The 19,743-nt window shown below is 56.4% G+C and overlaps 3 protein-coding genes across 12 annotated transcripts in view; all 3 read left to right on the top strand.

Annotated features, from left to right (window-relative positions):
* The window catches only part of FAM193B (family with sequence similarity 193 member B), a 30,892-nt gene extending 28,305 nt beyond the window's left edge, over positions 1 to 2,587 (top strand). For 9 of the 10 annotated variants that reach the window (XM_055551415.1, XM_055551397.1, XM_055551406.1 and 6 more), the window contains 2 exons: positions 309 to 406; positions 2,201 to 2,587. In XM_055551415.1, coding sequence (XP_055407390.1) covers positions 309 to 405 — 97 coding nt within the window. In that variant the 3' untranslated portion in view covers position 406; positions 2,201 to 2,587. Of the gene's footprint in view, positions 1 to 308; positions 407 to 2,200 lie in introns of those variants that run through there. The other variant, XM_055551453.1, reaches the window with a different exon arrangement.
* A 3,211-nt stretch (positions 2,588 to 5,798) lies between these two features.
* Positions 5,799 to 11,437, top strand: DDX41 (DEAD-box helicase 41). The gene is made up of 17 exons (XM_055566697.1): positions 5,799 to 5,931; positions 6,014 to 6,124; positions 6,399 to 6,558; positions 6,639 to 6,713; positions 6,842 to 6,902; positions 7,026 to 7,162; positions 7,896 to 7,968; positions 8,071 to 8,224; positions 8,307 to 8,443; positions 9,260 to 9,422; positions 9,566 to 9,697; positions 9,950 to 10,021; positions 10,128 to 10,224; positions 10,363 to 10,512; positions 10,597 to 10,668; positions 10,775 to 10,885; positions 11,061 to 11,437. The coding sequence occupies exons 1-17, from the start codon at positions 5,890 to 5,892 to the stop codon at positions 11,195 to 11,197; spliced, it is 1,884 nt and encodes a 627-aa protein (XP_055422672.1). The 5' UTR covers positions 5,799 to 5,889; the 3' UTR covers positions 11,198 to 11,437.
* Positions 11,438 to 13,378: 1,941 nt separating this feature from the next.
* On the top strand, positions 13,379 to 18,587 carry DOK3 (docking protein 3). The gene is made up of 5 exons (XM_055566696.1): positions 13,379 to 13,467; positions 14,787 to 15,092; positions 17,226 to 17,325; positions 17,441 to 17,613; positions 17,713 to 18,587. The coding sequence occupies exons 1-5, from the start codon at positions 13,402 to 13,404 to the stop codon at positions 18,391 to 18,393; spliced, it is 1,326 nt and encodes a 441-aa protein (XP_055422671.1). The 5' UTR covers positions 13,379 to 13,401; the 3' UTR covers positions 18,394 to 18,587.
* The last annotated feature ends 1,156 nt before the right edge of the window (positions 18,588 to 19,743 follow it).

Raw genomic sequence — 19,743 nt, 5'->3', positions numbered from 1 at the left:
CATCATCCTGGGAGGAACAGAAGGCATCCCAGTTTAGCTAGAGTAAAATCCAGGGTGAGGAGGCCGGCTGTATGCTAAGGCAGGTCACTCTTCACACACTGCCCCTTAGGCATGTGGGCACCTCATCGGGCAGCCCCATACTGTTAGACCCAGACACCTGGGAGTCCGAGGGGTTGTACAGAGCTGACCTGGTTTCCTTAGTGGCCAGGGCTCGCAGGTCTGGAAGCAGGTCCAGTGGGGAGAAGAGAGAACCTCTTGATTGTGCCCCCCACCCCACCCCCTGCCTGGGCATCTCCCAAACCCAACAGGTTCTGTCTGGATTCTGCAAAGCAGACGCGTCAGAAAGTTGCTGTGAATTGGACCAACTTCAGCCTCAAGAAAACCACTCCCAGCACAGCTCAGTGAGGTATCAAGACCCCTCGAGTGTTTTCGTGCACCCCTTCTTCCCATGCTCTGCCACGTTTTGTGCCACTGTCAGGCCATTTCACACCCTGGGGCACAGGGAGTTGGACTAGGTGCTTTGCCAGCCGCATCTCCTTTCCTGAGAGCCCTCCTGTCCCTGTTCCTGAAGGGCCTTTCCAGCACTGCCATCCCCTGGGGTGTCCCTGCCAGGCCTCTAAACTTCCCTCACTAGCCACCTCCCAAAGTGCCCAGGGGGCCATGGGCCTTAGAGGGTTGCCCCCACCCTTGACATTATCGGCCTCAGGATTGAATCTCATTGGCCTGGTCTGGCTCCTCTATGCAGGCTACCATGGTGCTTCCCAGCTGAAGCCATGCAAAACGGACCCAGCCCCAAGAGAATAGTGAGAGGGCAGTCCCGCTAGACCAAGGCCTTGGAGGTCATTTAGGCGTAGAGGCTAGGTGGGCCCTCTTCCTCAAACAGGATGGGTTCCATGAGGAAACTGGTACTGAAGCTCCCTCCTGGAAGAAGAGCCTGGCCCCCAGCTGGGCTCTGGCCTCCCCTCCCAGCCACCTGCACAGGTCTTTTTATCTGAAATATTGACATATCAGATGTTGTTCTAGGCTAAAAACAGAAAACTGAGAAGGCAGTGGGGCTGGGAACCCCCAGGGCAGAAGAGAAGACTGGCTGGCTGGCAGGCCTTGGGACTTAATGGCTGTACGGAGCCATAGTTCACCCTAAGATGCGTGCCCAGCGCTGGGCCTCTCAGGCTGGCGAGCATACAGCTGCCTTTGAGGCAGTAGGGAGCTGGGGCAGGTGGGCTGAGCTCACCCCTCAGGAGGACGTCCTCTCTTGTCCCTTTCCCCTTTCCCCAGTGCCAGGGCAGCAGACTTCTTGGACCCTTGACTGAGTCCCTGAGTCCCCTTTTGAGTCAGGATCCCCCCCACCCTTGACACTAGCCTCTGCTTCCCAGGCAGCCCAGGGCTGGGCTCCCTGTAGGCTGGTCACGTTTGTACTAACCCAGAGTCAGGATAGTCCTCAGACTCACCTCAGCTCCTCTGCTCTGTGGGCCTGGGCTCCCTGATCCTTTGTCATAGTATGTCCACGCCCCCCAGGAGCTTCTGCCAGGGTCAGGGTGCCATCCTGCCTTTCTTCACCACCTCCACAGGAGCCAGGAGCTACCAGAACCCCAGGCACCTTCATCTGTTGCCCCTTTTGAGAGAAAACAAGTCACACTGCTTTTCCCAGCCCAGTGCCCCTGTCATGTAGGAAGCCTCATCCAGCCATCTTCTCTCACTCCCTCCTGACTGATCTCTTTCTCAAGACGGGGGTGCTCCCCAATAAATGCCCTCCTTTGACCTTCTCCACCCTTCTCATAGCCTTGACTGTGAGCCCTGAGTGTGTGAGAGCACTGCCAGTGCAGGCTGGAGACCCAGCCTGGGCCAGGCACCTGGAGCCGGAGGTGGGAGTCTGAGAGCATAGGTGACCTCTCCACGGTCAATGGGAGAGGCTGGGCTCTTCCTCCACCCTGGCCTACAGCTGGGGGTCTGGGTTCCTCAAGTGTTGTCCTCATTCCTTGAGATTCAGGATGATGTTCAGTGGGGCAGGGGTTCTGTCTTAACCTTCGTCCTCTGCTGGAGGTGATGGGGAAAGTCTGTTCAGTGTTTTCAGCCCAGTGGACAGAAATAGCAGGCAACTGTTCCTGCCTCCATGGGGACCTGTGGAGACTTCGGAACCAGCACAGGGAGGCTGCTTTGAGGCCGTTTCTCACCATGTGGCCATACTCTTCTGTTTTTTCAGCCCCTGCCAGAACCAGCTTAAGGGTGTCCTGAGATCCCAACTGCCAGCCGAAGGTCTACAGTTTTCTCCGTCACATCCCCACCTACCTGCCCAAGACCCCACTCCCCGCTCCACCATCCTGGACCAACCAAAAGCTGAATAGATGCTGTTCATGCTGGGGCCCCTCAGGACCTCCGCAGAGCCGCTTCCTGGTGCTACGCAGCCTCCACACTCAGAGCCCGGAGGCTGGGCTGGCCTGTGGGCTTGGGGGCTGATGGTACTGCTGGCCCAACACTGCTCTTTTTGTGTTTGGTTTTTTGTTTTTGTTTTACTTGTTTTTCAATTCTTTACTTTTGATACTGTGAAAAATCTTTCCTGCCGAAAGATAAAGCAACATTTGGACACAGAGTCAGTGTGTTGATTGAAGGTTTACTCATCCGGGTGGGGCGTGAGGGTGAAGGATGTACTCAGAGACATTGTAGTCTGCCTTAGTCATTAACTTTCCTGAGCGCGTGCTACAAGAGGTTGGCATCAATTCCACTTAATTCTGTCAGCAGTGCTAAGTAGAACTATTAGCCCATTTTACGGATGAGGAATTAAAGCCAAGACAGCAAAGAGACTACTGAGCTCAGTTTGGCCAACTAGGATCCCAGGTGGTGCAGTGGTAAAGACTCGGCCTGCTGATGCAGGAGATGCAAGAGACTCAGGTTCGATCGCTTGGTCGAAGGAAAATTGCTTTACAGACTTTTGTTGTTTTCTGTCAAACATCAACATGATCCAGTATTCTAAAACTGGAAAATTCCATGGATAGAGGAGCCTGGTGGGCTATAGTTCATTGGGTCTCAAAGAATCAGACATGACAGCGTGCGCGCGTGTGCACACACACACACGATTAAAGCATAGGTCTGTATGACGGTAGCATCTGTGCCCCTTCCTCCTGTTAATAAGTATGGAAACCCTTAGCAACCCCTTCCCCACACTATGGCTCAGTTTCCTTCCCTCCAAGATGGGCAAGTTGGAGGGGTGGGACTTGGTCTCTGCGCAGCTAATGTGAGAAACCATCAGGAAGTCTTGAGGCCTTGTGGATTGTGTGTATACCTATAGCCTGGATGATTGAAGCTGTCAGGGAAAGGTGGGGTAAAAGTAAAGGTGGAGTTTTATAAGTTAGATCTGAGTTTACAATGGGCATGGATGTGTAGCCAAAGTGCTTGGGTGTTAAGAATGAACTCTTGTGTAAAGCAAACTACCTCATCCCCTGCTCCCCACCATGGGTCTTATCTTGTTTGTGAATTCAGATTTTAATATAATAGTTTTGCCAGAAATGCCTCACACACACTTTTGTCCCAAATCCTCACCTCCAATGTCATTTTCTCTACTAGAACAGCTCTTAGCTTGTGCTCATGTGGGGAGTGACAATGGCAGCAGCTACACCTTCACCAACAGGTCTTCGTGGAGTGTTGGGACCAGGATCCAAAGCCACTCCCTCCTTCCCCACCAGGTTGAACCCTTCCCTACCCTGCAACACACACACACACTGAGCTAGCAGTGCCACTTCTTCCAAAGAGGGGAAACAGCACTGACCGCAGGCCCACAGTTCTTGGTCCCTTGGCCAGTCCTCAAGGAAGTGCGGCCACTTTTCTGTGAAGCCTTTCTTTGTATATTTATTACCTGTGCTTCTCGCCTTCAACTTTTACACTGGGATCCTGCTCTGCAACTGAATTGTCACAACTATGAAAAATTCTGCTTCATCTGCAGAGTTGCAGATCTGATCAAGCAGCCACTTTACCCACAGAAAGTGAAAGTCACTCAGCCATGTCTGACTCTGCAACCCCATGGACTGTACACCAGAGTGGGTTGCCATGCCCTCCTCCAGGGGATTGAACCCACCCAGGGATTGAACCCAGGTCTCCCACATTGCAGGCAGATTCTTTACCAGCTAAGCCACAAGGAAACCCAAGGATACTGGAGTGGGTAGCCTAGCCTCCAGCAGATCTTCCCAACTCAGGAATTGAACCGGGGTCTCCTGCATTGCAGGTAGATTCTTTACCAACGGAGCTATCAGAGAAGCCCTTTCTCACAGAAAAAGAGCTCTATGAATGGTGTTCAGGGTTGTTCAAGTCTGGCTCCTGCCTCTGGCACACTCCAGCCACACCTGATGACCTCAGTCTCCGAACAGAACAATGCTCTCCGAACAGAACACAGACCAGCTAGGTCTGGCACCCTCGGGGCTCCTGACTTTTACTCACTTGTTTCCCTCTTCAAAATAACACTTTCTTACGAATACCACCTAATCCTTCACATTCCAGCTGAGAAGCCCCTTTTTTACAGTTTGCCCTGTGTGTGTGTAAGTTGCTCAGTGGTGTCCAACTCTGCGACTCCATAGACAGGTTCCTCTGTCCATGAAATTCTCCAGGCAAGAATACTGGAGTGTGTTGCCATTTCCCTGCCTTTATGCTACTTCCAAAAGTGGTACTTTGTGTGTCTTAGGAGAGTTCTTAAACTCAAGACCAGTTGTCTATCTCCACCTAATCTCTTTGGGCTTCCCTGGTGGCTTATATGGTAAAGAATCTGCCTGTAATACAGGAGACCTGGGTTCAATCCCTAGGTCGGGAAGTTCCCCAGAGAAAATGGCAACCCACTCCAGTATTCACACCTGGAGAATTACACGGACAGCGAAGCGTGGAGGGCTACAGCCAGCAATACTGCAAATGAGGTGGATATGACTGAACGGCTAACACTTTCACACTGCACAATGTCCAGTCCACACTCTTAACATACAAAGAAAGAAAAGAACAGCACTAACCTATCCTCTGTAAAAGTTGAAATTATCCTGACAGTCAGCCCTGCACACTCTGGGTCTGCCTTAACTCTTGACTACCCTACCCTACACAGGCCACATCTCTGTTCACTGAGAAACTTAGGCATGGCCAGAACTTGACTCCTGCTAGACCCTCTGTCAGGAAGCCTCTCCCTCTCCTGCCCTCCCAGCAGCTCTGAGATTCCTCACTTCCCTATAACTTCAGATCCAGGTCTCCTCGAAGTCTTCTTTGGTTCCCCAGTTCCTCTCTCAGCTCTATTATGGCATTTACAATAATAATCATTTGCGTACATATTACAGGCCCTCTGTTTAAAACCACAGTCATCATTTTGTTTATCTCGCCACTCTGAACATAGGTGTTTCACACAGATAACACCAGCAGTATTCTCACCAGTCAGCTTACTCTTGCAAGCCCCATCCTGCCCTGCCTGCCTTGGCCGGTGCGGGTTAATAGGGGCTGGATAGAGTCCGGGCCGGGATCCCAGCTAGCCTGGTCTCTGAGCTCCCCGGCCACGAGAGGGCGCAGTGTCCACTAGCGGGGGCGTGCCGAGTGACGTCACTCCTTGGGCGAGGCTGGGCAGCCGGCAGCCCGCCCTCTTCTGGAACGGCGGTTTCCACGCTTCTACCCGGCTCGGTTTGAGCTTTTAGCGCGTGCTCGAAATCCTGCAGAGTCACACAATGCTTTGCCTGACGCTTTCGCCCTCAGCCCCGGCAACAGTTGCGTAGCCACCTACAGTGGGCGGAGACACCGTACCGCAAGACAGACGCTCAGGAGAAAATTTGTCCTTCTGCGCGATCCGGCCCTCAGAGGTCGTTGCTAGGTGCCGACGTCCGCTTCCTTACATCTGATTGGGTCTCATCATAGGTGGGGCGGGGTTTTACTGTGGTGCGCATGCGTGCAGCAAGGATGGCGGAATCGGAACCTGAGCGGAAGGTGGGAGAGAGGTTGGGGTCCGCGCGGGTGGAGAGCGAAGGTAAAGGCCGGGGGTCCGGGTCTGACTCGTGTGTGTCTGCAGCGGGCTCGCACCGACGAGGCGACTGCCACAGGAAGCCGCTCTGAGGCAGAGGATGAGGACGACGAGGACTACGTGCCTTACGTGCCGTTGCGACAGCGCCGGCAACTGCTGGTGAGGGCCGTGGGTCGCGAGAAGAATGAGGGCAGGAGATGGGGGTTTAGCGATGCGATGGGGGTGGCCCCGGGTCCGCGGAGTGAGGTGTCAGTACGCGGGAGCGTGGTCCCCAGGCAGACGAGGAACTGGCAATCTCATCTGAGGAGGGGGGCAGCTCTGCGCCTCCGAGCACAGGACCCTCTCCCAAAAGCCAGGATCCTGACGCAGGCCTCCGGGCCCGATGCCCCACTTGCGTTGGGCTTGGCTCTGAGGGGCACTGGTGGAACCTCAGCTCCAGAAGCTGCTGCAGCGAAGACGCAAGGGAGCTGCGGAAGAGGAGCAGCAGGACAGCGGCAGCGAGCCCCGAGGAGATGAGGACGACATCCCATTGGGTCCTCAGTCCAACGTCAGCCTCTTGGATCAGCACCAGCATCTCAAAGAGAAGGCTGAAGGTGGGCTGGGCAGCAGGCCGGAGGCTCAGTGTGGCGCACTGCTTTGGTGTCTCTCTGACACCTTCTGCTTCTTTTGTCAGCCCGCAAGGAGTCTGCCAAAGAGAAGCAGCTGAAGGAAGAGGAGAAGATCCTGGAGAGTGTGGCCGAAGGTCGAGGTATGGCTGTAGCCAGGGCAGAGAAGAGGTGAACTGAGCCTCCTCCCTCAACCCTAGGCATGTTCCATTTCAAGGGACCTGGCCTCCGGGAAGCAGGAGCCAGCCTTGAGCCGTATCTGTTTTCTCAGCTTTGATGTCAGTGAAGGAGATGGCTAAGGGAATCACATACGATGATCCAATCAAAACCAGGTACGTCTTTCCTGTCTGCAGTTGGTTCCTCTTACTTGGGATGGTAGGTGGCTGAGACTGGAAGGGACACCCCAAAGCCAGGTGTGCCCAGGTGCTGTCTTGACCCTTGTCACCCACCCACAGTTGGACACCACCCCGTTACGTCCTGAGTATGTCTGAAGAGCGGCATGAACGTGTCCGGAAGAAGTACCACATCTTGGTGGAAGGCGATGGCATCCCACCACCCATTAAGAGCTTCAAAGAAATGAAATTTCCTGCAGGTACCTGGGAGCTGGAAGCACCAGCACATTATATGCGTACAGGCTGTGCTGGGTCTTTTGTTCCTGCACACGGGCTTTCTCTAGTTGGAGCTAGCAGGGGCTACGTTTTGTTGCGGTGCACAGGCTTCTGTTGTGGAGCATAGGCTCTAGGCACTCAGGCTTCAGTAGTTGCAGCACACAGGCTCAGAAGTTGCAGCGTGCGGGCTTCATTGGTTGTGGCACACAGGTTTAGTTGTTCCACAGCATGTGGAATCTTCCCACACCAGGGGTTGAACCCGCGTCCGCTGCATCGGCAGGCAGGTTTTTATCCACTGTGCCCCCAGGGAAGTCTGCAGTACCACACTGTGATCATGAAACATTTTATAGTGAAACGTTTGTGAGGTTGCATCCTAGGCCCCCACCGAAATCCAGAAGCTTCTGCATCAGGTCTAGTCAGTGGAGAAGGAGGAATTCGTCTTTATGCTTCTTTTTCAGTCCCTGAGCTGTTCATATTTTGTAACCTCTGCCATTAGCGAGCTTTGGAGGGCAAGTGATGATGGCTTTAAACAGAACTGGGTGTGAATCCTGCCTCCACTTAGCCTAGAAGCCTTGGACAAGTTTGTGTGTCTGTCTTTTTGTCTGTCTGAGTTTGTCGTTTGTAACGTGAGGGGCATAGTGCCAGTTTTACAGGCGTTAGGGGCCTGTGTCTCGTATCCTGTGAAACACAAAAATGAAGCCAGGCTGTTTTCTGTAGCCATCCTGAGAGGCCTGAAGAAGAAGGGCATCCACCACCCAACACCCATTCAGATCCAGGGAATCCCCACCATGTGAGTGTGAAGCTGACAGTCCTGGGGAGGAGCAGCCACTGGATGAGAAGCAGTCTTTGTTTTTCACCGAGCCTGACCCTCCAGCCTCTCTTCTCTCACCAGTCTCTCTGGCCGCGACATGATAGGCATAGCCTTTACCGGCTCAGGCAAGACACTGGTGTTCACTTTGCCCGTCATCATGTTCTGCCTCGAACAAGAGAAAAGGTTACCTTTCTCTAAGCGTGAAGGGCCCTATGGACTCATTATCTGCCCTTCGGTAAGAGAGGCTGGCCTGAAGGGCAGGGTACGCGAGGGAGGGAGCCACTTTCTGGTGCCAGCCACTGCCCCTGTACCTGCAGCGGGAGCTGGCCCGACAGACCCATGGCATCCTGGAGTACTACTGCCGCCTGCTGCAGGAAGACAGCTCACCACTCCTGCGCTGCGCCCTCTGCATTGGGGGCATGTCTGTCAAAGAGCAGATGGAGACCATCCGACAGTGAGTCCAAGTGACCCTGCCCCACGGGCTTCCTCAGAACCCCTTGACAAGCCAAGAGACCCTTTGCTTTAGCTACTCAGCAGAGCCTTGCAGAGGCCGCTCATGGGCTCAGCCCTCAAGGAGCCCCCAGTCTAATGGGGAGGTGGGTTGGGACAGAGGAAGGTGCTAAAGTACTCTGGGACCACAGCAGATGGAACAAGGGCATCTGGGAGGTCACAGAGTCAGGGCATTCCAGGCAGAAGGCAGAGAGGTGGAGGGCCTGGGGTGTCCGGGACAATCAGGGTTGTCCAGTGTGATCTATCAAGGAGGCTGAGGTGTGGCTGGGCCTGTGCCCTTTCCACACAGTGCAGTTCCTGACAGACATCACATCACTACATGTCCAGGGTTACAGACAGGCCAAACCCAGTTCCTGTTTCATAGGCATTGCTAGTTAGGGAAGATGCAAACATGGAAAAGATGGGTTCAGTGTACCAGGAAGCTGATCCCATTGAGGCCCACAAAGGGACCTGTGGACGCACAAGCTGAAACTATCTGAAGATTCAGGTCAGCCCTCCTAGGGGCAGAGGAGCGATCAGGGGGACAGGTGTGTGAGGCAGAGGTGACCACATGGTTGGGGTCTAGCAAAGAAGGCTGTAGTGCTCTCCAGGAAAGCATTGTTCTGTTCGGACAGAACAGAAGCAAGGTGGTGGCAGTGACAAGGAGGGACAGGCGAGGAGAAACAGGAAGGAGACTGAAAGGCAGAACAGGGCGGGCTGCCGGCCCCTGGGTAAGGTCGAGCAGGTGGCTCAGCCCTCAGTGTCTGCCCTTGGTCCCCAGTGGCGTGCATATGATGGTGGCCACCCCTGGGCGCCTCATGGATCTGCTGCAGAAGAAGATGGTCAGCCTGGACATCTGTCGTTACCTGGCCCTGGACGAGGCTGACCGCATGATTGACATGGGCTTCGAGGGCGACATCCGCACCATCTTCTCCTACTTCAAGGTGCCCTTCCCCACCTGGCCGGGACGTTCCTGCCTCATCCCCCCCTCCACACACACCACATTCAGTTCCGAAGGGCCCTGAGGCCCACCCACTGTCCCAGCCACTCAGCCTCCCCAGCCCCCACATGTCCGCTTCTTCCTCAGGGCCAGCGACAGACCCTCCTCTTCAGTGCCACCATGCCTAAGAAGATTCAGAACTTTGCCAAGAGCGCCCTGGTAAAGCCTGTCACGATCAATGTGGGGCGTGCCGGGGCCGCCAGCCTGGATGTCATCCAGGTACCTGTTAGGCAGTCTCACCTGGGAGGCTGGGGTCTTCCAAGGCTCCCGGGAACTGATCAGAGCAGGGTGGGCAGCGGGGGTTTCATTCACAGCCTCGGCCCTTAGCAGGATGCCTTCTTATAGTGCCCCGCCCTTGGCAAGAGGCTTCTGGTCACCTCCCAGCCAGGACTGGGGACCCATTCTCTGTGGCAGGGCCAGGGCTGGTGAGCCTGTTCTCAGGACCACCTGACCTGATCCCGGTGGTGGCAGGAAGTGGAATACGTGAAGGAGGAAGCTAAGATGGTATACCTGCTTGAGTGCCTGCAGAAGACACCACCGCCCGTGAGTGCTGCCAGCCAGGCTGGTCGGGGGGCAGCATGCAGGGGGAGTGTCACAGAGGGCACGCAGGAGTCAGCCCCTGTGACTAGAGTTGGCTTTTTCTGGACAGGTGCTCATCTTTGCAGAGAAGAAAGCAGATGTGGACGCCATCCATGAGTACTTGCTGCTCAAGGGAGTGGAGGCTGTTGCCATCCATGGGGGCAAAGGTCAGGGTGGCATGTCCTAGGCATGGACCCCATCCCCGTAGCAGCCCCTCATCTTATCCCTTTCCCTACCTGGACAGCCTGCCACTCCTCCCCAAACCATTGCTGTCGCTCTAACAGTTCCTGCCTGACCCTTTCCAGACCAGGAGGAACGGACCAAGGCTATCGAGGCATTCCGGGAGGGCAAGAAGGATGTCCTTGTGGCCACAGATGTAGCCTCCAAGGGCTTGGACTTCCCTGCCATCCAGCACGTCATCAATTATGACATGCCTGAGGAGATCGAGAACTACGGTGGGGTATTTGGGAGGCTGGGGTTGAGGGCTCAGCCCCAGGCCCTGGAGAGGGGGCCACATGCTCTATTCCCTGTCTCTGCAGTGCACCGTATTGGCCGAACTGGGCGCTCAGGAAACACAGGCATCGCCACTACCTTCATCAACAAGGCCTGTGGTGAGTCTGCCACCAAGGCCATCTCCTGAGCCCTCCACCTGTGACCACTCAGGTTCTGGCTGCAGGGCCCAGGGTTGGACCTGAAGACTCCCCACTATCCCCACAGATGAGTCAGTGCTGATGGATCTCAAAGCCCTGCTGCTGGAGGCCAAGCAGAAGGTTCCACCCGTCCTGCAAGTCCTGCACTGTGGGGACGAGTCCATGCTGGAGATCGGAGGTGATGTGGGGTGGAAGGACCCTAGTCTGGTGGGGGCAGTCGAGCACACCACAGAACAAGTGCATGCTGCCCCTTGGTGGACTGGGGGTCTGATGGGGGTGCCCAAGGTCTGGGGTATGGAGGCTGGCCCCGTAATCGTGCTGACCCTCCCTCCCCCGGTACCCCATTCCCACAGGAGAGCGTGGCTGTGCCTTCTGTGGGGGCTTGGGCCATCGGATCACCGACTGCCCCAAGCTTGAAGCCATGCAGACGAAGCAGGTTAGCAACATCGGCCGCAAGGACTACCTGGCCCACAGCTCCATGGACTTCTGAGGTGGCTGCCACCCCTCCTTCTCCACAAGGGGCCTCTGTCCCTGGAGCTCCGGCCGCCACCACCGCCCCCCAACCACACACACACCCCCGCCCCGTGGACAAGAAGACAGCAACCTCAGCTCAGCTGGCCTGGGTTGGGCCAGGCTGGACCTGGCTGCCTGCTCCCCATGCCCCCCAGAATTACTATTTTTGCTCTCCTTTACCCTAGCTGCCATTAAAGCACAAGCCTTTCTGGTCTCAGCCTCTGTGTTTCACCTTGTCTGCCCCGTGCTCCCTGGGCAGGCCTCACGCTCTGACCGCCAGCGCCCCTCTGAGGTGGGACCTTGGTATCTCCCACAACCACTGCCAAAACCTGCTGGTACTGAGCTGTGGAAGGAGCTGATTGCCTGGGGCCTCCTGTGGAGGCTTAGGGTAAATTTCCTCTATTGTGACTCAGAGAAGGACCACCCTGATAGACCAAAGGGAAATGGTTGATTGGGGTTTCTGGTCTTTCTGGTTGGCTGTTACAACCTCCAGCCCTGCCCCAGCCTCCCTCTTCCTGTCAGTGTGTAAAGTTCCCCGGGCCTTCTAAGGCCCTTTGGAGACGTCCCGTCTCAGGCCCCCTGCCCACGCAGGCTCCCAGTAGGGAGGCCTCTGCTGTTTGCCAAGTGGGCAGCAAATGCCGTAGGACTGCCACCTAGGCCACATGCACCCACTGACCCAGCTATGTGCTGGGCTCAGGACCCAGGTGAGCCAGACATGCCCTCTGGGAAGTTCACAAGTGAGTGGGACAGACAGATCAGCCATGAATAAATGCAGGCTGCGGTCACGGGACTGCTAGCAAAGGGGCCAGGATTTCAGCAACTTGCTAGGGGTAGATAGAAAAAGAGCCCTGGTGGCAGGCAGCTCCTCTGCGCCAGGCACTCCATGCGCAGACCACGCGCTTATCCCAGGGGGACAGCGGTTGCTCGAGCTCTGTTTGCCACTTGGTGTGTGGCCTTGGGCAAGTTACTTAATGTTTCTGAGTCTTGATTTCCTCATCGGTGAAATGGCAATGAGAATGCAAAGGACATGGTGTCTGGGGCTGCTTGGGCCATAATGGGCACAAAGCCAGGTGAATGAGGCCCTAGATTTCCTGCCTGAGAAGCTACACAACCCACATGTGACCCCCAAACAGTATTTGGCCTATTCCTTCATAGAAGTGGCACGGGATAAATGACACAAGGCTGTCTCCAGAATTCAGATTCATATGCAGAGCTCAGATACCTGGCCTCCAGCAAGGCAAGGCTTAGCAAGTGCCCCAGCAAGAAGCAAAGCTTAAAAAAAAAAAAAGCATGTGAGATCTCCAGGGAACTCGGCAGGGGCGTGCCACCCTCACTCACGTGGCTGGGGCCGTGCCATGAGGGCAGGGGCCTTTGTGCTCTCAAGATAGCGTGGGGTGGTCAAGGGAGGCCTCCTGGAGGAAGAAGGCCAGAGGGAGAAGGCCCAGTGCCCTGAGGAGCACGGTGAGAGGCACCCTGAAGGGACCAGGCGTGGGGAGGTGGAGGAGAGAATACTCCTCGAGTGCTGGGCCCAGGAGTCCAAGCTAGACCTGAGGGCACTGGGAGCCAGGCAGCGTTTAGGAAGGGGAGGGATGGGTTGTTTGGGGATGGCAGAAAGGGCTGAATGGGCCCAGGTGGGGCCATGGTTCAGTGGGAAGATGCCAAGGCTGGCAATAGACAGAAGCTGTGAAATGGAAAGGACCAAGTGACTGTTAGAACTGTTTTCCAGCATAAAGACAGGCCGACCAACTAGGACTCCTGAATGGGAAAGCAAGGAGTTTGCCCATCTGGCTAGAGTAAGGTCCTGAGGTGGGGACCAGGCTGTGGGCATGCCAGGCCCCAGGGTACACAACTACCCCAGGATGGGGGAGGGGTCGGAGCGCATGACTCAGGAGCCAGTCTGCGGTCAAAGGCTCACACCCAGCTGACTGGGACAGGCAGAGATCATCTGCCCTCAGGTAGTCTGAGACCCCTGCCTGGCCCTAGTGGGGTACCTGGAACCCTCCCCACCCCATTCTAGCTCCTTTACGGTAGGCAGGGCTCCCCTCCCCCAGGCCTGCAGCTGCCTCTCTGGACAGAGGGAGGGGGAAGTGGCCAGAAGGGGAAGTGTGAGGAGTTCCCCTCCTGCCCGTCATCAGTCTCCGCAGGTCCTCGGAGTGTCGGCCCTGGAGCCCGGCCGCGGCCATGGAGCCTCTGGAGACCCCCGTCAAGGACGGCATCCTCTACCAGCAGCACGTCAAGTTCGGCAAGGTGGGGACCCTGGCTGCCCGGCGGCCGCCTAGGACAGGTGGTGGGCCTCTGCCCCTGACTCGGACAGGCTGCTAGGATTGGGAGAAAGGGGGTAGGCGTCAGGGTGGGGAATCCAACCTGGGTGTGGAGAAGTTCAGCCTCAGCGAGACTTGCCTCATTTACAGGTGGGAAGCCAAGAGCGGGGAGCCGGTAATGCCACCCTTGAGGCAGAGCAGAGGTGAGGGGCTGGCTAATCCAACAGCCTTCCATCCCACCTACTAGTGGCACTGTGGCCCCTGAGAGGGCTGGAGGCTGAGCTGGAGGAGCCCCTAAAAGTGGAGCTCCATCCTGCCGAAGAGGGCTCGGCTCTTCCCAGCCTTGTCCTGAGGTTGCAGGGCCTGCACACCCATAGCTCAGCCGCAGCTGCTGCCCAGGCAGATAAACCGTCTGTTTCCTTTGCTCGGAATTATTTGCATGTTTCCTTCCTTGCCATCATGAGACCGAGGCCTCCCTCCCACCCCACCCCTTGCCCCATGGCCTAATTGACCTTTTCTTGACAGGTGGTGGGGGCACCGACAAAGCAGGGCTAGCAGGTGATCTGCTCTAGCCACTAGATATTACCCAGTAGAAGCCCCAGCCTCGTGCGTTCTCACAACCTTTTGTTTTTTAAGTATTTTTTTTTATTATTTACTTGGCCGTGCTGGGTCTCAGTGGCGGCGTGCAGGATGTTTTACTTGCCGCATGTGGGATCCAGTTCCCAGACCAGGGATCAAACCCAGGCCCCTGCATTGGGATCATGGAGTCCTAGCCACTGGACCACCAGGGAAGTCCCCCCTCATGACCTTTGAGAGATGAAGATACTAGTGCTTATGGGGATCACAGTTGGAAAAGCGTGGGGGTGGATGTGAACCCAGGGCTGACTGACTCCAAGTACAGACTGTCCCCCTTGCCAGGCCAGCTCTGGCAAGGCATCCTGGGCTTCCCTGGTAGCTCAGATGGTAAAAAAGCTGCTCAGACAGTAAGGAATCTGCCTGCAGTGCAGGAGACCTGGGTTCAACCCCTAGGCCAGGAAGATCCCCTGGAGAAGGAAATGGCAACCCACTCCAGTATTCTTGCCTGGAAAATCCCATGGCCAGAGGAGCCTGTCGGGCTACAGTCCATGGGGTCACAAAGAGTCAGACACGACTGGACAACACTTCACTTTCACATGGCCTGAAGAGCAGGGAGGCAGAGGCCACCCTGGGTGGCCAGGAGCACTGGCTGAATGGCTTGTGTGGGGTTGAGATGCAGCTTGGGAACTGCCATTTGAGGGTCAGCTCCCCCATTTTTATCTCCTGCAGAAATGCTGGCGGAAGGTATGGGGTCTACTCTATGCAGGAGGCCCCTCGGGCGTGGCCCGGCTAGAGAGCTGGGAGGTCCGGGATGGCGGCCTGGGGCCAGCAGGTGACAGGTCTGCGGGGCCTGGCCGGCGAGGAGAACGGCGGATCATTCGCCTGGCTGACTGCGTGTCTGTGCTACCGGCTGATGGTGAGAGCTGCCCCCGAGACACTGGTGCCTTCCTGCTCACCACCACGGAGCGAAGCCACCTGCTGGCCGCAGAGCACCGCCAGGCATGGATGGGCCCCATCTGTCAGCTGGCCTTCCCAGTGAGCACAGGGCAGGTGGGTAAGGCATCCAGGGGCGGGCTGGGGAGTCCATTTCACCCGCACCTTGTTCATCTCCATGCTCATTCACATCCCATCACTCAGCAAGCACCTAGAAGCCTGGGATACAGGCCAGAAGCCCACAGAGCAAATCTCAGATAGCCATGCATGCTATGGAGAATATGAGAGGCTGAGTGGGACCATGAGTGAGTGGGGGGATGTTAGACAGGATGGTCCAGGAAGGCTTCTCAGAAGAGGACAAATAACCCACCAGGCAAAGATCTGAGGAAAGAGTGTCCTCAATACCAGTCTGAGAAGGCTCCTGAAAAGAAGGAGCAGCACGGGCAAGGGCCCTGAGGCAGGGAAAAGCTTGATGTTCAAGGAGCAGAAAGGCCATTGTGGCCACAGGGTAAGGAGGGAGAGGGGACCCAGGAGGAGGCAACGGTGGAGAACTTGGTGGGAGCCACCTGAACCTGCCTTGGGCCACTGTGGAGTCTGGGCTTTTATTCTGCTCAAGAGGAGAAGCCTCTGGGGAGTTGGACCCAGAAACTGAGTGTTTTAAAGCTTTGCAGGGTCTCTGATGGGCCAAAAGGAAATGAGTGGCAGTTCCTCAAAAATTAAACAAAGTTAACATATGACCTAGCAATTCTCCTCCTAGGCGTAGACCCAAGAGAACTGAAACAGGTGTTCAAACAAAACTTGCATGAGAATCTTTAGTGCAGCGTTGCTCACAGTAGCCCAAAGATGCAAACTACCCACGTGTCCATCAACAGATGAATGGATAAACTGAATGTAGTCTATCCATACAACAGAACACTACTTAAAAAAGAATGAAGCACTGATACATGATACAACATGGGTGGACATTGGAAACATGCTAAGTCAGAACAACTAGACACTAAAGGCCACACAATGCGTGATTCCATTTACATGAAATACCCAGAATAGACAAATCCATAGTTACAGAAGGCAGCTTACTGGTTGCCAGGGCTGAGGAGAGGAGGGAATAGAAAGTAAAGACTTAATGGGTACAGGATTTCCATTCGGAGTGATGAAAAAGTTCTGAATTACATCTCCATCCACTTTAAAATGGTTAAAATGGTCAGTTTTATGTTGTGTATTTTACAATTCTTTTGATTAAAAAAAAAAAAAATAAACAGGAGCAAAGAGACCAGTGGGAAGCCATTGCATTTGACCCTGGCTATGGAGAAGGCAATGGCAACCCACTCCAGTACTCTTGCCTGGAAAATCCCACGGGCAGAGGAGCCTAGTGGGCTGCAGTCCATGGGGTCGTGAAGAGTTGGACACGACTGAGCGATTTCACTTTCACTTTTCACTTTCCTGCATTGGAGAAGGAAATGGCAACCCACTCCAGTGTTCTTGCCTGGAGAATCCCAGGGACAGGGGAGCCTGGTGGGCTGCCGTCTATGGGGTTGCACAGAGTCGGACACGACTGAGGTGACTTAGCAGCATGGTATCTTGGGGCTTCCCTGGTGGCTCCGATGGTGGAGAATCCACCTGCAATGCAGAAGACCTGGGTTCAATCCCTGGGTTGGGAATATCCCCAAAGGAGGGCACGGCAACCCTGCTCTAGTATTCTTGCCTGGAGAATCCCACGAACAGAGGAGCCTGGCGGGCTATGGTCCATAGAGTCACAAAGAGCCAGACATTGAAGTGACTTAGCATGGCATGGCACGTGGTATCATGGGCCAAGGTGGTCATGATGGAGATGCTCAGGGTCAGAGCCTGAAGAATGTCGGGGAAGATGGGGAAAGAGGTCAAAGATGGGAGGAACAGTGGCCATTCACTTGTGGATCTCACCCTTGAAGCTCCCACCCCTTTACTGCTCCAAGGTATCACAGGGACACAGACAGACTGGCCCAGTCCCTGGCCAACCTCAGGGGCAATGGAGGACATCTTCATGTGTGCCCTTGATTTACAGCTCTCAGCACCCTAAAAGGGGCAGCCAGTGGGGAAATAGGCTCAGAGAGGTGCCCAGGGCCTTGCACTGTGTCACGGGCGGAACTGGGACTGGCATTCAGGTCGCTGGGTGCCCTTGCTTGTCACAGACCCCAGGGAAAGGATATGGGAATGGGGAGGAGAGACACTAACCTCTGACCTTGTCCCATTCCCTAGGGCACAGGGGAGAGTTCCTCAGGATCTGGGGAGGCAGAGGCTCCGCAGAGGAGCCTGGTCCCCATGGAGGAGAACTCCATCTACTCTTCCTGGCAGGAAGGTAAGTTGCAGAGATTACAGAGGCAGCCTTAGCCCCAGCACACCCGGGGCGGGAAGCTTTCTGGGACCCCACCCAGGGAGTCTGTGCTTGTGGCCCTCACGGCCGGTGCTTGCAGTGGGCGAGTTCCCGGTGGTGGTGCAGAGGACGGAGGCAGCCACCCGCTGCCAGCTGAAGGGGCCCTACCTCCTGCGGCTGGGCCAGGACGCTATCCAGCTGAGCGAACCGGCCAACCCGCAGGCGCTCTACACCTGGCCCTACTGCTTCCTGCGAAAGTTCGGCTCCGACAAGGTGAGGTGCTGGGTCGCCGCCCCGCTGGTCCCGCAGGGAAGGGTGGCGGGTGGCGCGCGGTTCCTGAAACCGCTGACTCCTCGTACCGCCCCTGCCCAGGGCGTGTTCTCCTTTGAAGCCGGCCGCCGCTGCGACTCGGGCGAGGGCCTCTTCGCCTTCAGCAGCGCCCGCGCCCGCGACCTGTGCGGGGCCTTGGCCGCCGCCATTGCCCGCCAGCGGGAGCGGCTCCCGGGGCCCCGGCCCTGCCCTCTGCCGCGGGCCACCTCGCTGCCCTCGCTGGAGCCTCCAGGCGAGCTGCGGGAGGGGCCCCCGCGGCCCGAGGCGCCCGGCTCGCGGAAGATGCGCGCGGCCGAGCCCGGGCCACAGAGTCTGCCGCCGCTGCTGGGCCCCGCGGTCTCCGAGGAGCCGCCAGCAGTGCTCTACGCGTCCGTGTGCAAGCGGGCCAGCGTGCCCCCGAGCGCCGCTGCCGAACACCTGTACGAGAACTTGTGTGCGCCCGACGCCGGCTGCCGGAAGCTGGTGGAAGAGGGCCCGGGCGGCGGCAACCCCCCGGACAGCCCCATCTACCACAACAGCCAGGACCTGGGCTGGCCCGGCGCGGCCCACGACAGCAGCCTGGAGGCCCAGTACCGGCGGTTGCTGGAGCTGGAGCTGACGGATAACGGCGACGAGGCCTCGGGATCTGGCCGCCCGGGTGCGCACTCAGGCTTCAAGGCCAAGCTGGTGACGTTTCTGAGTAGAGAGCGGAAGAAGGGCCCGGCCCCTTGCGACCGGCCCTGAACCACTTGGCGTGGCCGACCGAGGAGAGGAGGGCACTCTCCCTGGGGCAAGAGGGCAGGGGGGACAACCGACATCTGGGGACGCAATCCTCACACTCACTCTAGCCTGGAGTGACAAGGTAGGAGGCCTGGGGAGGCCCCCCACCCGACCCCCGTGTATAGTGTACAGATTTGCTGGTAATAAAGCCTTTTTAGTTCTCTCTGTCCAGCCTCCTGGCCCACAGTGCTATCTCCTCCCTAAGGGCTTCCCTGGTGGCTCAGATGGTAAAGAATCCACCTGCAATGCCGGATTCCTGGGTTCGATCCCTGGGTTAGGAAGATCCCCTGGAGGAGGGCATGGCTACCCACTCCAGTATCCTTACGTGGAGAATCCCATGGACAGAGGAGCCTGGCGGGCTACAGTCCATGGGGTCAAAAAGAGTCATACATGACTGAGCGACTAAGGACAGCAAGGGTCCCGGCAGTGGTATGCCCAGGTCCACACCGATCCTCAAACATGGGTTGCAGCAAACACCAGTGCCCTGTGCTGGGTTCCAGGGACATATGTGACCCAGCACCAACCTCTGCCACCCTTAGGTTCAAGTCCACTGGAGCAGGCAAGTGGAATGCAGATAATTATGGCTCCATGTGGTCCTGTGCGGTGGAAGTGACTCAGACAGTAGTAGGGCAGAGGAAGAAATAAGGCTTGCTGATGGGCGATGTACCCTCTGAATTGAGCGTAAAGGGGAGGCAGGGCTTCACCAGGCTGGCAGTGAGCCCTGGAGCTTTCCAGGCTGAAGGCATGGTGGTTGCAGAGAGCAAGGGAAGAGCATGAACCAGAGGGTTCCTAGGGGTTTGAGGTTGAGTTGGCCACGCATGAGAGATCTGATCATCCTGCAAGGAGCTGGGTCTCATCCTCAGTGGAGGGACACAGTCAGACCAGGGAAAGCTGTGTGGAGTCTGATTTTGAGGGACCGGAAAGCCTGAGCTGGGGAGGAGTGGGAGTGGGGAAGGGGCAGGGGGCAGGGACTTCAAAGATGTGCACACCCAAAACAGTCTCCGCTGAAACTCAAAAATGCACAGACACTCCTGGGGAGTCCCTGGCCTCAGTCTCTTCCTTAGCCGTGAAGCATAAAGATCAAATTATACACCAGACATGCATTCATTCAAGTCTTACCAATGCCTACTTTGTGCCAGACTCTGAGGACCCATGGCTGTGTTCATGACAGCCACAGTCCTGTTTTCAAGGAGTCCACATTCCAGAAGGAGATAAGGAGTCTCTCGAAGACTTCATTGGCTGCCTTACTGTCCTCCCCTTACTGCTGCTCCTGTCACCATCCCTGGGTCTCCATGCATACAAGCATCAATGCCC

This window comes from Bubalus kerabau, chromosome 1 (genome assembly GCF_029407905.1).
Source record: "Bubalus kerabau isolate K-KA32 ecotype Philippines breed swamp buffalo chromosome 1, PCC_UOA_SB_1v2, whole genome shotgun sequence".
In the NCBI taxonomy this organism is placed as follows: domain Eukaryota; kingdom Metazoa; phylum Chordata; class Mammalia; order Artiodactyla; family Bovidae; genus Bubalus; species Bubalus kerabau.
The sequence above is the reverse complement of the archived record's forward strand: the minus strand, read 5'-3'. Positions and strand labels throughout refer to the sequence as shown.